The sequence below is a fragment of the Neomonachus schauinslandi genome, chromosome 11, assembly GCF_002201575.2.
Source record: "Neomonachus schauinslandi chromosome 11, ASM220157v2, whole genome shotgun sequence".
Lineage (NCBI taxonomy): Eukaryota > Metazoa > Chordata > Mammalia > Carnivora > Phocidae > Neomonachus > Neomonachus schauinslandi.
Window position 1 is genome coordinate 40,442,953 of NC_058413.1, and position 12,913 is coordinate 40,455,865.

At 46.8% G+C, this 12,913-nt stretch overlaps 1 protein-coding gene and 1 non-coding gene across 7 annotated transcripts in view; both read left to right on the top strand.

The window, feature by feature from the left end:
- The window catches only part of PLEKHA7 (pleckstrin homology domain containing A7), a 212,474-nt gene that overhangs the window by 135,114 nt on the left and 64,447 nt on the right, over nucleotides 1–12,913 (top strand). For 5 of the 6 annotated variants that reach the window (XM_044919152.1, XM_044919157.1, XM_044919154.1 and 2 more), the window contains 4 exons: nucleotides 2,915–3,026; nucleotides 3,750–3,854; nucleotides 7,075–7,147; nucleotides 8,530–8,630. In XM_044919152.1, coding sequence (XP_044775087.1) covers nucleotides 2,915–3,026; nucleotides 3,750–3,854; nucleotides 7,075–7,147; nucleotides 8,530–8,630 — 391 coding nt within the window. Of the gene's footprint in view, nucleotides 1–2,914; nucleotides 3,027–3,749; nucleotides 3,855–7,057; nucleotides 7,148–8,529; nucleotides 8,631–12,913 lie in introns of those variants that run through there. The other variant, XM_044919156.1, reaches the window with a different exon arrangement.
- Nucleotides 495–567, top strand: TRNAK-UUU. Its single transcript has one exon. It is a non-coding gene; the product is annotated as a tRNA-Lys (tRNA).

Below are 12,913 nucleotides of genomic sequence, written 5' to 3' on the forward strand. Positions count from 1 at the left end.
GTGGAGAGGGTGTTTTATAAAAAAAAAAAGGGTTTTTTTTTTTTTTTTTTTTTTCCCCCCCCTTTTTTTCTCCCCCCCCCCCCCCCCCCCCCCCCCGCAACCACTGTGTTCCACTGTCCCTCACTGATGTTCAGTGTTGGGACCACAACCAGTTCTTCTCCAGATGAAATCTTTTCATAATTGGCTCCCTAGGTGGTATCTATACCGTCTTTCTTCACCCATCCAAGGCTGTAGGACAGTACTGTTGTCTGGAGGAGCTCCCTGGCCGGCCAGCATCCCCAAATGGGGTGGGGACATGGGGCTAGAAAGCAGGAGGTGATTAAAGTCAGAGCTTGAGATTGTAAGGTACAGAAAGGGTGCAAGTGGCCATCTATACTGGATCTTCTGGGCCAGTCACACATCCAAATAGCCTTTTCTTTGTCCCACAGAAGAGAAACAGCATATCAAGTTGATGGAATGTGATGTGGTCATTTAAAGTGATGTGGGTGTGGGGTGTCTGGCTGGCTCAGTTGGTGGAGCGTGTGACTTTTGATCACAGGGTTGTGAGTTCAAGCCTCATGTTGGGCATAGAGCTTACTTAAAAAGAAATAAAAATAAAGAAATAAAATGATGTGACTATGTTTAAAATAATGGAGAAAATGTTTAACTTACAATAAGCTTTAAAAAATCAAAATGCAGAATCTTAAACACAGTATGATGACAGTTACATAAAAACAAAAAAAAGCACTCTTTTCCCCCCACCATCCCCAAAGCCAGACATACAAAAAAGAATGGAAGTATATATACCAAGTGTTAGAAATGGTTTTCCTTTGGGTAGCAAGACTGTGATAATTTTTTTCTTTCCTTTTAGCTTTTTAAAAAATATTTCCCAAATATTCTTTTTTTTTTTTTTTTTTTAAGATTTTATTTATTTATTTATTGGAGAGCGAGCGAGAGAGAAACAGCATGAGAGAGGAGAGGGTCAGAGGGAGAAGCAGGCTCCCCGCCGAGCAGGGAGCCCGATGCGGGACTCGATCCCGGGACTCCAGGATCATGACCCGAGCCGAAGGCAGTCGCCCAACCGACTGAGCCACCCAGGCGCCCCCCAAATATTCTATAATAATTCTCTATCCGTGTCTTAAAGGGGAGCAAAGTAAACTTGATAAATCCCAAACAAACCTATTTTATTGTCAGACTTTGTGTCCTGAATGTTGGCGTAGGTCTATAGCCACCATAACTGAGAACTCATCTTTGTCTCAACCTCTGGAAATCCGAACGTCAGGCAAGCCTAGGTTCCAGACAGACGTTTTGGGCATAGTTCTGCCTGGAGGCAGGAGCTGGACAAGGCAGCCTCTCAGGGCCCCTCTCACCCCCGGCTGGCGATTCTCTCTCTGCTGCATGCAGCCTCTGCCAGCAGTGAGCGGGCTGAGCATGGTGACATTCTCTGAGTGGGGAGCAGTAACAGAAGTCTGGCTGGGATGGAGGCGGGGGGGCGGGGAATCTGGAGTGAGTGCCTGAGCTGATAAGGAGCCAGTGATCGTTCTGACTGGTGGGACTTACATCTCCAACTGCCAAGCATCCGGTAGAGCTCAGCCCCCTGGAAAGCTGGTCCCGCTGCAGCGGTCCCGCTGTTGGCACAGCTCAGAGAGCACGGTGGTCACAGCTCCTTCTGCGAAGAAGTAATGGTGCAGGGTGTCAGGGCTCTGTCTTGGGGCACAGGAAGGATCCCTTATCCTTTGAGTGGTAGTGGTTTTGAAGGAAGCAGCCTTATCTCCAAGGTGGAAACTAGGATTTTCCCTCGTGGCACCTCTGTAAAAGTGAGCCTGGTGAACGGACACCCAGAGTGCTGCTTCCTCGCTGTGTCTTGTCTGCATCCTCCATCTCTTCAGGCGCCTGGCCCAGGCCTCCAAATCTGATTTTCTCCACTCAGGCAGAGCACCTCAGTGTACTGCAGCTGCCTGGATCGTGTTGCCTTTCAGAGAACCCAGCCACAGAACAAGCAGACTCACTCACTGAGGAAGGCTTACTGATCCTGGAGTTAGTAGAGTCTGAGAATCAGGCATCAAGCTGTTGGAGGATAGGCACTGAATTTGTTGGAGGCACTTGCTGCCACCCAGGCTTGGAAAGACTGGCGAATGCTGGGGCTGTGTGGAGGCAGGTGAGAAGGGTTCTCTGTAGTGTCTCTTGAGTGTCATACTGAGATGTTCCCAGAGTTCTGGCTCTCTCAGGGCAGGCGGACCTTCTTGATGGGAAGCATGGTGTCTCTGGGTGCTGTTGGGGACATACAGAGGGGATCTCCACTGGGGGCCCAGGCGTGTTTCATTGCTTCCTGCTCCCAGGCATGGCACAAGGGGTTAGTATCTCTGATGGTTCTATTTTGGGGCAAAAGAGTGTTCCTAGAATAGGAGTCTTTGTTGAGTAATCTATTTTGGGAGGCAAGCCCCACTGGCATTTATATAAGCGATTCTCTGTGTGTATCTGGGGGTGTGGATGTGTGCACAAGTGATTCCTTATTACTAATTATAAGCAGCTTCTTTTGGGAGCCAGAGAAATGGAGGGGTGTGTGTGTGTGTGTGTGTGTAAGGAGTACGGTTTGCTCTCCTGTGAAGAGTGGCACAACTGTGTGTGCCCATCTGATGGGGCAGTTGCCACAGACACCCGAGTAAGAGAGTATATGTGGGAACCTTCGGACAGCAGGCAGGAGTGCCAGCCTTGGCCCCTTTGTGGGGTGTCAGCGGCATAGGTGTGTGCATCTATGATCGTTGATTCCCTGAAGCACATGGACATTAAGGTCTTCTAGCTACAGCCTGGAGTCAGGTAGTCTCCGGAACATCAGTCATGGCACATCAACCAGCTCTAGTCTGGAACAAATCTCAGATTCCACTTCCACTGCAGCCCAGGCTTACTTACTGGACTCTCCTATGTCTTCCCACAGGCCACATCCACATATGTCGAAGCAAGAGAGAAACCAAAGACCGTCCAGCATGGTCAGTGAGACGTCCACAGCTGGAACCACGTCCACTGTGGAGGCCAAGCCTGGCCCCAAGGTGAGCTCCTGGCCACTCACTCCTTCCTTCCACCCTTTAATATTTTGCAGATGCCCAACGACCCCCACCATTGTTTTATGAGGGAGGCTTCTCCTGAGACCAGTTGGGGTTATGTCACTTGTCCAGGAAAACAGGTGATTGCTGGCAGAAGTGGGACTGACATCCAAGTCCTTAGATGCCTTCATCATTTTCCTGGCTTGTCTTGGGAGGGTCACACCTCTGTTCACAGCTGTGTTATGAGACTGCCTGGTGAGATTTGTGACCGATGGGCCTGAGGAAAGGTGAGAGATGGGACCATTGACTGAGGAGCAGGGAAAAGAACCAGCATTGCAGAGAAGGGGTGAGTGCTGAGGAATGAACCCAGATAGGACGGTAAATATCTGGAAATTGGCAAAATCTGTGACCGAAAAGTAGCTTTGCTCCAGAAAGAGTAGGACATATGAGGGCCAACAGCTGCTGGTGAAAGTTGATTGAAAAATCCCTTTAAGTTTTTTTTTCCTCCGTGACTCAGACGGGAAGCTTGCTAGGCCTTGCATTTGCTTTTTAATTAAAATACTATGGCCATGTGCCCGCCTGTTTTGGTCTCCTTGCTATTCTTTTTATCAAAGGGCACTGCCACTTAGAGTAAGGTGGGGGGCCTACAGCTTTCCTATCACGCAGGTGCTTTGTGTGACTCCCTAAGTTCCCTAAAAGCTGCTAGAATTTGAGTCTGCTTTTTCCTAGATCATGAAATCCAGCAATAAAGTCCACAGCTTTGGGAAGAGGGACCAGGCCATTCGGAGGAACCCCAATGTTCCAGTGGTGGTGAGGGGGTGGCTGCACAAGCAGGTGAGGAGACTGGGAGGGTCAGGTCGGGGAGGGGGATGGCTCTTGCTGATCTCCTTCCTTACCCTGGCCCCTGGGAGCTGAGAACAGACTCATAATAAGCTCTCTGTTCCTGAGTTTGTCTGAGGCAGGTGTATTCTCCATTTTTATGAGTGGACCATCTGCTCAATGGCTACAGCTTCCCTCCCCAAACCCACTTGACCCCTTGGGGCCCCCATTGCTATTGGCTGCCCTGGGACTCAGGCACTCATGTGGGTGGGTCAGCATGAATCCAGCCTTACCACCAAGCCCTGGCCAGCACTTGCCCTCTTGATGTTAAAGAGCCTTTGCTATCATTTGGCTGAAAAATCCCATCTTTTCCTGTCCTCTGCCCAGCCTGGTCTAGCACACTTATCTAGCTCCCCTCGCACCTCAGATTCCGAATCAGCCAAACTCAGCTCGTTGCCTCCTGACCCCTTACCTCTCTTTTCTCCCCAACTTATTTTTTCTGGACCTTGGTGATGATACCACCATTCTCCTAGGCACCCTGCTTAGAAACAGCTCTTTCTTCTCCCACATCCCTTCACTCAGGAAGCCCTGTCAGCTCCCCTGAGGCTATCCTGCATCTCTAAACTCACAACCAATTGTTCTGTCTCCTGTCCTCTGGCCACAAATAGGCTGTGAGCTCCCAGGGCCAGAGAACATGTCCCTTTTGTCTCCTTCCTTCTCTCCTTGCCATCCACCCATCTGTTCTTCCGTCTGCCCATTTGTTTACCAAGTGCCTCTCAGGTTCTTTTTTTTTTTTTTTCTCAAAAATTTATTTATTTTAGGGGCGCCTGGGTGGCTCAGTCGTTAAGCGTCTGCCTTCGGCTCAGGTCATGATCCCAGGGTCCTGGGATGGAGTCCTGCATCAGGCTCCCTGCTTGGCAGGAAGCCTGCTTCTCCCTCTCCCACTCTCCCTGCTTGTGTTCCCTCTCTCCCTGTCTCTCTCTGTCTGCCAAATAAATAAAATCCTTAAAAAAAATTTATTTATTTTAGAGAGAGAAGAGAGAGGGAAAGAGAGTGCGTGCCCATGCAGGGGGGAGAGGCAGGGGGAGAGAGAGAGAAAATCTTGGCAGACTCTGCACTGAACGCAGAACCCAACATGGGGCTCGATCCCACAACCCTCAGATCACGACCTGAGCTGAAACCAAGAGTCGGACGCTTAACTGACTCAGCCACCCAGGCGTCCCTGCCTGCCATGTTCTAAGTACTTTCACAGCACAGATAAAGAGGTGAAGAACATGTGGTTCCCACAGTTGAGGAACTCAGTCTACTGGGGAAATTGGCACATCTCTCACATGTCCTATCATCGCCCTCACAGTCTCTCACATATCATACCATCCAAAAAAAACCACAAACTCCAAGAGCTGTGATGTTAATTTTTACCAAACGCTTTGTGGGAAGACAGAGGAGGGCATTACATTGCACACCACACAGAAGTAGTCCCTAGAAGTCCCCTTGAAATCTCTCTCCCCTCAGACTCCCCATGGCAGCTTCCGTAGCTCTCTAGCCTTCTCTGTCAGACACTGTGTTGGCACCTCTCTCAGTGATACCCTCTTCCCTCACAGCCTCTTTCCTTGCCTCTCTGCCCATCTCTTTTACCTGAGTAACCTTCTGACTTTTCCATTTGCATCCCCATCCCCATTAAACAAAAGTATGCTCCTTTGATATCTGGAGGGAGAGGGAAGGGGCTATAAGTAATTCTTCTCCCCAGCCCCCACTGCCCAGCCTGGTAACTGTAAGAGACCTGTGTGGAGTGCTGTGTACACAGCACAGAGAATGTAGCTGTGCTTGGGGGAGTCCTGAAAGGCTTCCCAGAGGAAGTGACATTTGCACTAGGTGTGGAGGATGGAAAGGAGTTTTCCAAACAAAGCAATATGCCAAGATCTTAGAGATCATCTGGTCAGAGCAGAAGATAAAACCAAGAAACGCGTGAACTCAGCAAGTTAAATTTGTTTTTAGCACTTCAGTAAGTGGAAAATGAACAAACTTCATGTTGTGCTTAGGTTTAGTGACTGACATAACTGTTATTTTTTAAATTTAAACTTGTTGAAAACTTTTGCAAAAGGAAAACAGTTTTAACAGCTAAGAGCAGCTCTGGCGTTTTCCTAGGTTTGGGAGAAAAATGACCCTATAGCACTTCTGTTTTCCTACCCTGGCCTTGTTCTTTTAGAATTTTCACAATCACCTAAAATGTTTTTAATAAATGTATTGATTTACATTTTAGATGCGTAAAGACAAATTCATGTTATGAGGCAATTTGACAGCAAGACAATCCAAGTCTCTTTACATTGAATGGAAGGAAAATCCATGGCAAAGTTAGCCCCTTATGATAGAGAACTGAACTTAGTCAAATGAGAACTTTGCCTCATCGATTAGCTAACTTAAATTCCTTGTTCTGTACTGTGTAAATCAATTTTCTCATCAGTGTAAGTGAAGATATTTTATAGAATAGTACCTAAATAAATAAATAGCTTCCTTTTTGTTAAAAACTGATTTCTTTCTTAATGGAAGAACTGTATTTTTTGAATTCACATCTTCCTTTTTTTTTTTTTTTTTAAAGATTTTATTTATTTGACAGAGAGAGAGACAGGGAGAGAGGGAACACAAGCAGGGGGAGTGGGAGAGGGAGAAGCAGGCTTCCCCCTGAGCAGGAAGCCCGATGTGGGGCTTGATCCCAGGACCCTGAGATCATGACCTGAGCCGAAGGCAGACGTTTAACGACTGAGCCACCCAGGCGCCCCTCACATCTTCCTTTCTAAAAGGATACTTACATTAGTCTGTTTCCAGCACACACATAAGCTTCCTGGGGACAAACCATCATTGAATCTAAATTTTAATGTCCTATTAAAAAATGACCTTGCAATAAAAATTTATTAATTCATTAATTTATTGAAAGAACGAGTGGATATAGGTAAGTCTTGGTTCTAGCATCATGCCATGCATGATTGGAAAGGGGTAAGAGTATGCTCAGATTTTTTTTTTTTTTTAAAGATTTTATTTATTTATTTGACAGAGAAAGACACAGCGAGAGAGGGAACACAAACGGGGAGTGGGAGAGGGAGAAGCAGACTCCCTGCCAAGCAGGGACTCGATCCCGGGACTCCAGGATCATGACCTGAGCCGAAGGCAGTCGCTTAACCAACTGAGCCACCCAGGCGCCCGCTCAGATATTTTTTGATTAGTTTTCTTTGCTTTGCAGGACAGTTCTGGGATGAGACTGTGGAAAAGGAGGTGGTTTGTGCTTGCTGATTATTGCTTGTTTTACTATAAAGGTGAGCTAAGGCTCAGGCCACCAAGGGCTCTTTGTGCTGGAGGGGGGTGGTGAGGTGATACAGGTGGTTATATTCTCAAATCCAGTGATTGGACCAGAGTCCTGAGCTAATTTATAACCTATTTACGTGCCAAAGTGTTCACTTTTCCATATGTGAATGGCCGGTGACTTACTTTACCAATCCTTGCACTCGAAGTGCCATTTGTTGAGTTAAAATAAATAGAATCCAGTTTATCTGCTACTTAGGCTCTCCAAGTCTGGAGTTGTCTCAGCTTCTACCCCGTTTGGAACAAAGGCATACCTTTGACACTATCTGGAGAGGTAGGAAGGATAGGTAAATCATTTTTTTTTGTAACTTGTTGTCTGGATCTATCCCCTATAATATTGGATGGACAGTTGGTGAACTGAGTTGGGCACATGTACATTTATGGAGCCCCAGTACATAAAGTTAGGGGCTCTGCAATAGTGAGAAAGAAGTAAGACTCAAAATATGGAGGAAGAGAGAGTTGATTCGTAAGACAAGACTAGGCAGCGTTAGGTGCTTTAGAAGGCGTTCAACGTGCTTAAGCAATTCAGGGGGAGCAAGAAATTAATTCCATATTGGAGAATTGAGGGAGGCTTTTCAGAATAAATGGGATTTGAGTTGGGCTTGTAAAGATAGGTAGAGCTTTGCCTGTGTATGGGGGCAAATGGGCATTTCAAGCAGAGGAAACAACTTGAATAAAGTTCTAGAAGCAGAAGAAAATGGAATGACAGACCTGTGAGGCCAGAGTGAGTCTTGCTTGCAGGACATAGTAGGAAAGAAGGCTCAGGAGGTGGGTAAGGGCCAAAATGCAAGAGGACTGTGACACCAGGCAGAGTAAGTTGAACTGCATTTTGCAGTGCCTTTGAGTAGGAGAGCGACAGGACCAGTGCTGTCGTTAGGAAGTTACCTCTGTCATGAAGATGGTTTGGAGGAGGAAGAGAATAGATGTAGAAGGTAGGATATTTCGCACACGCTCTAACTTTGCCTATGAGGTTTGCTCTTCCCGGAATGCCCTTCCCCATCCTTTAAAACACTTTAGATATCACCTTCTGAAGCCTTCTCCACTTTCCCCGAATTTGTGCCACTCCTGCCTCTTTGTTCCCGCAGAACTTGGCTTACTGCCCTGTTTCAGGAGTTCACAGGTTGCGCTGAGCATGTTTCCATGCCTGTCTCTGTCCCTGACTCATCTGTGTCATTCCTGCTTTAGCGCAAAGGTCCCCAGGGAGCACCTGAATGGATGATCAGGGATTACAGCAGTCCTAGGGAGCTATAAGGAGCCCTGAACAGGGGCAGTGGGATGGACCAACCCAGGGGAGGTGCCACAGAAGGTTATTCTGATGTGTTTTTTCCATTCAAAGACAGCCGAGAAGAAGCGGTCCTTGGGAGCATCCCTCTGCCCAGCTATGTGATCTCACCTGTGGCCCCTGAGGACCGCATAAGTCGCAAGTATTCCTTTAAGGTACTGCCCCCTCCCCTCCAGGGCAGCATTTCTACCCTAAGAAACTTTGTGTTCCCAAAAATGTCTTCATAAAAGCAGTTGTTTTTTTGTGGGGAGTGGGGAGAAGTTAAGAAGCTAGAGCATTTCAGGTGCATGTTAACAATGTTGTAAATTCTTTAAATAAGAATAATACCACATCAAAAGTACTTTCATTTGTTTCTGAGCTTCTGAGTCCCCCAGCTTTGCTCAAATATTCAGATCCCTCTTTCCTATTGGTACCAATCCTGTGATTACTCTCCTCTTCATGCCTTTTTATCACTGTAATCAGCCAGTCTGGTGTCCAGCCACTTACTGCAAGTGATGGTCACTCATCATGGATTTATAGCAATTTTATTATGAAAACTTACATTGAGGGTTAGAAGCTCATGTTGAAGAGATTTCAAGTTTATCTGCTTTGTTTATCTTGTTGAGCAAATAGTATCAAATTTGATTTGTGTTCTGGATCACTAAAGATTCTCAGGGAAATCCCTTCAATAGTAAAACCCCTTTTCTACTTTCTGCTTTTCTGCTTGGTCACATGTTAAGTGAGTGCGGCCATGATAATTGATGGCAGTCCTTTGATGCCCTCTGGCATCCTCAGAGCTGGGCGTGGAGACTCCAGGAAGGTGGTGGTCAGGCCGAAACTTGGGGAATCCTGAGGCCATCTCGTTTGGTGACCTCCACACATTCCTTCATTGCTGCTGTTTCTTGGGTCCCCTAGAGATGGTAAGGATAGGGTGGGTTGAAGTTCTACTTTACTGGCAGCTGAGTGCAAGTCTCAGCACTGAAGTAAGTGGCCTTTGGTGCCGGTAGCCACAGGGAAACACCCTCTCACACTGCTCAGGATACAAGGCAATGACGTGCATTTCAAGTGGGGTAGGGGCTCCTGCCCCCACTACTCATGTAGCTTAGCTATTCCCATGTTGAGGGTATAAGATGAATACTGGACATTAGGTACTAAAGCAGAGATTGAACAGAAGTCAAGTTTGCCAGCCACAGGTAGTTAAAGGATCATGGAAAAGCACAAGAGAAGACACCCAGCACTCTGTAAGGGTTAAAGAGAGTGTTGGTATGTGGTATCCATGGTATCTACATCAGCGTTTTGATCTGGAGTCCATTGTGGGGGTGGTGGTTGGAAGGTCAGTCTCATCTTCTACCTTCCTTCCTGGACTGGTGCTTTAGCTTTGTTCATTGCCAGGTTTGAGCTGTCCCTCTCTTTCCCTTGGCCGTCACTATCCCCAGTGACTGCAGAGTTGCTATAGGTTGAAGATTCTGGGATCCTTCCCTATTTCTTGTTGCATAACATAGTATTGCCTTATATTTGTAAAACCTTTTATGACCAGAGAAGTACTTCTATCTGTGGGAGCTCATTTAAGGTCGTGGAGAGCCAGTGTTGTAAGGTCAGCGTTATTAGCTTTATTTTAGAGATTAAGAACACGAGGATTAGAGTGCTTAAGAAACTTGTTCAAAGTCATAAAGCGGGAAGATGATGGTGACAGAACTTGAACATGAACTCAATCCTCTTACAGTTGCATTACAGGGAGGGAGGACAGTTCCTTTCTCTACTTTTCTTCCACATCTTATTTTGGTCACCTCCTGCACACACATTGCAGGAGGTGGGAAGTGATTTGAATGAATGTTCATTGTTATCATTTTAGGGATACTCTTCTATGTAATCATTCAGAAGTCTCTCCTGCGGATTGACGGCTCTGAAAACATTGTGTTCAGTGGGTTTCAGGCTGGCCTTTTGCAGTCTAAAAGTCTTCCTCAGAAAACCTTCCTTTCTAGGGCTCAGTGTTGCTACTGGGCAGACAGTTGGGATAATGTTGTATGTAATTTTTGGGGACAGCATTTGAAATATGGTCAGAGTAACTGATTGTAACTATATATATTTCATCTTAACACTTCACTGGGAGGTGTGAAAACAGATTTAGAAAAACATCTTTTATGTGTCGTAGATTCTTTTCTTTTTGAAAAAAATTATTTTCTTAGAAGGACTCCACCAAGAGTGTTCCTTAGCTAAATTTTTGTCTGAGAGACAGAAGGTGTACGTGTGTTTGGGGGATCCCTTTGGGGGGATCCTCAGGGTCTGAGAACGGACAAAAGCTGCTGCAGGCAGGTCTAGTGGTGTTCAGGTGGTTCTCCACAGAGGGCTGTGGTTTCCTGAGTATCAAAGAGTTCCCTTTCTCTTGGGTTGCAGCGTTGTTCTTTTAAGGGCCAGGAAGTGGGACCCTTGGGCAGTTCAGGATCCATGTTCTTGGGCATACTGAGGAATGCACATTGTTTAGTGTCCTGGGCCTTACGCCTGCTTCTGATGTCAGCTCTTCATTATCTCCAGAACTGAAATTCTCTGACTGTTGTTAGGGCACCTTGCCTGAGATTGTTGAGAGTATCTGTGGTGGTAGATAGGCACAGCCTGAGAGGTTATATGGTCCTTTCCTTGTCTTTTTCAACTGTGCCCACAGCCTGGCAGCTCCTATGCATTACCAGCTGGTGCTAGACGGACTCTGAGATGCAGGCAGCTCTGTAGGAGAGCCAGGTGGGGCTCTTGGTGGCGTCTAGGAGACGCAGTGCCCTGACCAGCAGGCCTTTCGTGCTCTGCTGGCTCATCTGGGTGCCTCCCCAAAGAGCTCCTATTGGATGCACAGCCACCCTTGGCCTGCTGGTCACCTCTCAGCAAGCTTGCCCCTCAGATCCAGAATCTGGAGCAAAGAACATGTCCACGCAGCAAAGGGTCCAAGGATCCTCAATGGGGAAAAAGCCTTTATTGGCCTCCTCTGAGCTGTTCTTCCTCTCTTAAGCCAAGGGTTCCTGACCTGAGCTCTACAGATCCCCAAGTGTCAGTGGATAAATCACATCTTTGCTTTTTTAACCTATAACGTTGCCTTTGATTAAGAAAACGGGGAAAAACAGGTATCTGTAACACCTGTGCCTTGGCCGCTGGTAGAAACCAGAAGGCGCCTCATATCACATTACGACTGGTGTAAATATCTTGAAATAGCATTATGCTCATTGCCACTTTGAAATTACAATAATTATTACGTTATAGGTTTAAAAAGCCTACCATTTATAAGGCTCAAAAGATATGTTAGTTGAGGTTATTATAGGACCAGTCACTTGAGTAATCGAAGCTGACTGACTGAAGGAACTTTCTAGAAATTTTGATTCTTCTCTGCCCTCTCCCCATTTCTAATGTACAGAGAACTAAACATGAATTACAAGGAAGCCTGAACTTGGGAAATGTAAGCAGTTACCTGACCATGACTCCAAATACAAATGACTGCTCTATGTGGTCTCTGTTTACAGAATGGGACTAGCCCCATCTACCCAGGCAGAACTAGCTGATGGGCTAGTTTTCCCGGTGAAAGCTCTAGATAGGTAAGTCAACCACTTGCAGTGCAGTGATAGAAGAGCTGCGGATGTACAGAAGAAGGGCACCTAACCTGTCCAGAGGGCTCAAGGAAGGCTTCCTGAGGAGGTGACCCCCAAGCAAAGACCTGAAGGACCAGTAAGAGTTGGGGAAAGAACATTCTGGGCTGTGGCTGAAGCTCAGGCAAAGGCCTGTGGGCAAGAAATGCCCTGGGGCCCCAGGCAACTGCACAGGGCTGGAGGGAAAGTTTAAGATGGAGTGGCTAAAAAGGACTGGATAGGTAAGGTGGGGCTGGTAAACCAAGACCGGGCTTTATCCTGCAGTCACTGGGGAACCACTGACAGATTTATGGTGAGAGCACACAGCCTGGACAGATGTGCAATTCAGAAACAGTGTGGAGGATGGACTGGAGGCTGCAGAGTCTGAGGGCTGAAGCAGGGGTAACCAACACCTACAGAGCACTCACCATGTGTCAAGCACGGTTCTGGCAGAAACTTAGTTCCAACAGGAGGGATGACAACAGCCAAGACAGAATAGTGACAGGGCGGTAGAGGAGAGTAGATGGAGGACAAAACTGAAATGGGAGAGGAAAAGGGCAGCTCTTCCCTGTTCTCTTCTCACCCCCTAATAACCTCCATGCTGATGGAGACTCTAGAATATAAGCCCCGTTAAGGCAAGGACCTTATCCTTCTCATTGTTGTATCCCCAGAATCTGCATCCTACCAAGTAGAACAATGGAGCACAATGAAAGTTTGCTGAATATAAATAAGTGGAAAAACCACATGTCTTGCTGGCCTTCAGCCAGAATCTAAAGCAGGGGTCTTAATCTGGGCGGGGGCGGGGCATGAACCCTTTGGATGGTTTCATAAATCCTAAGAACTCTTCTCAGAATGTT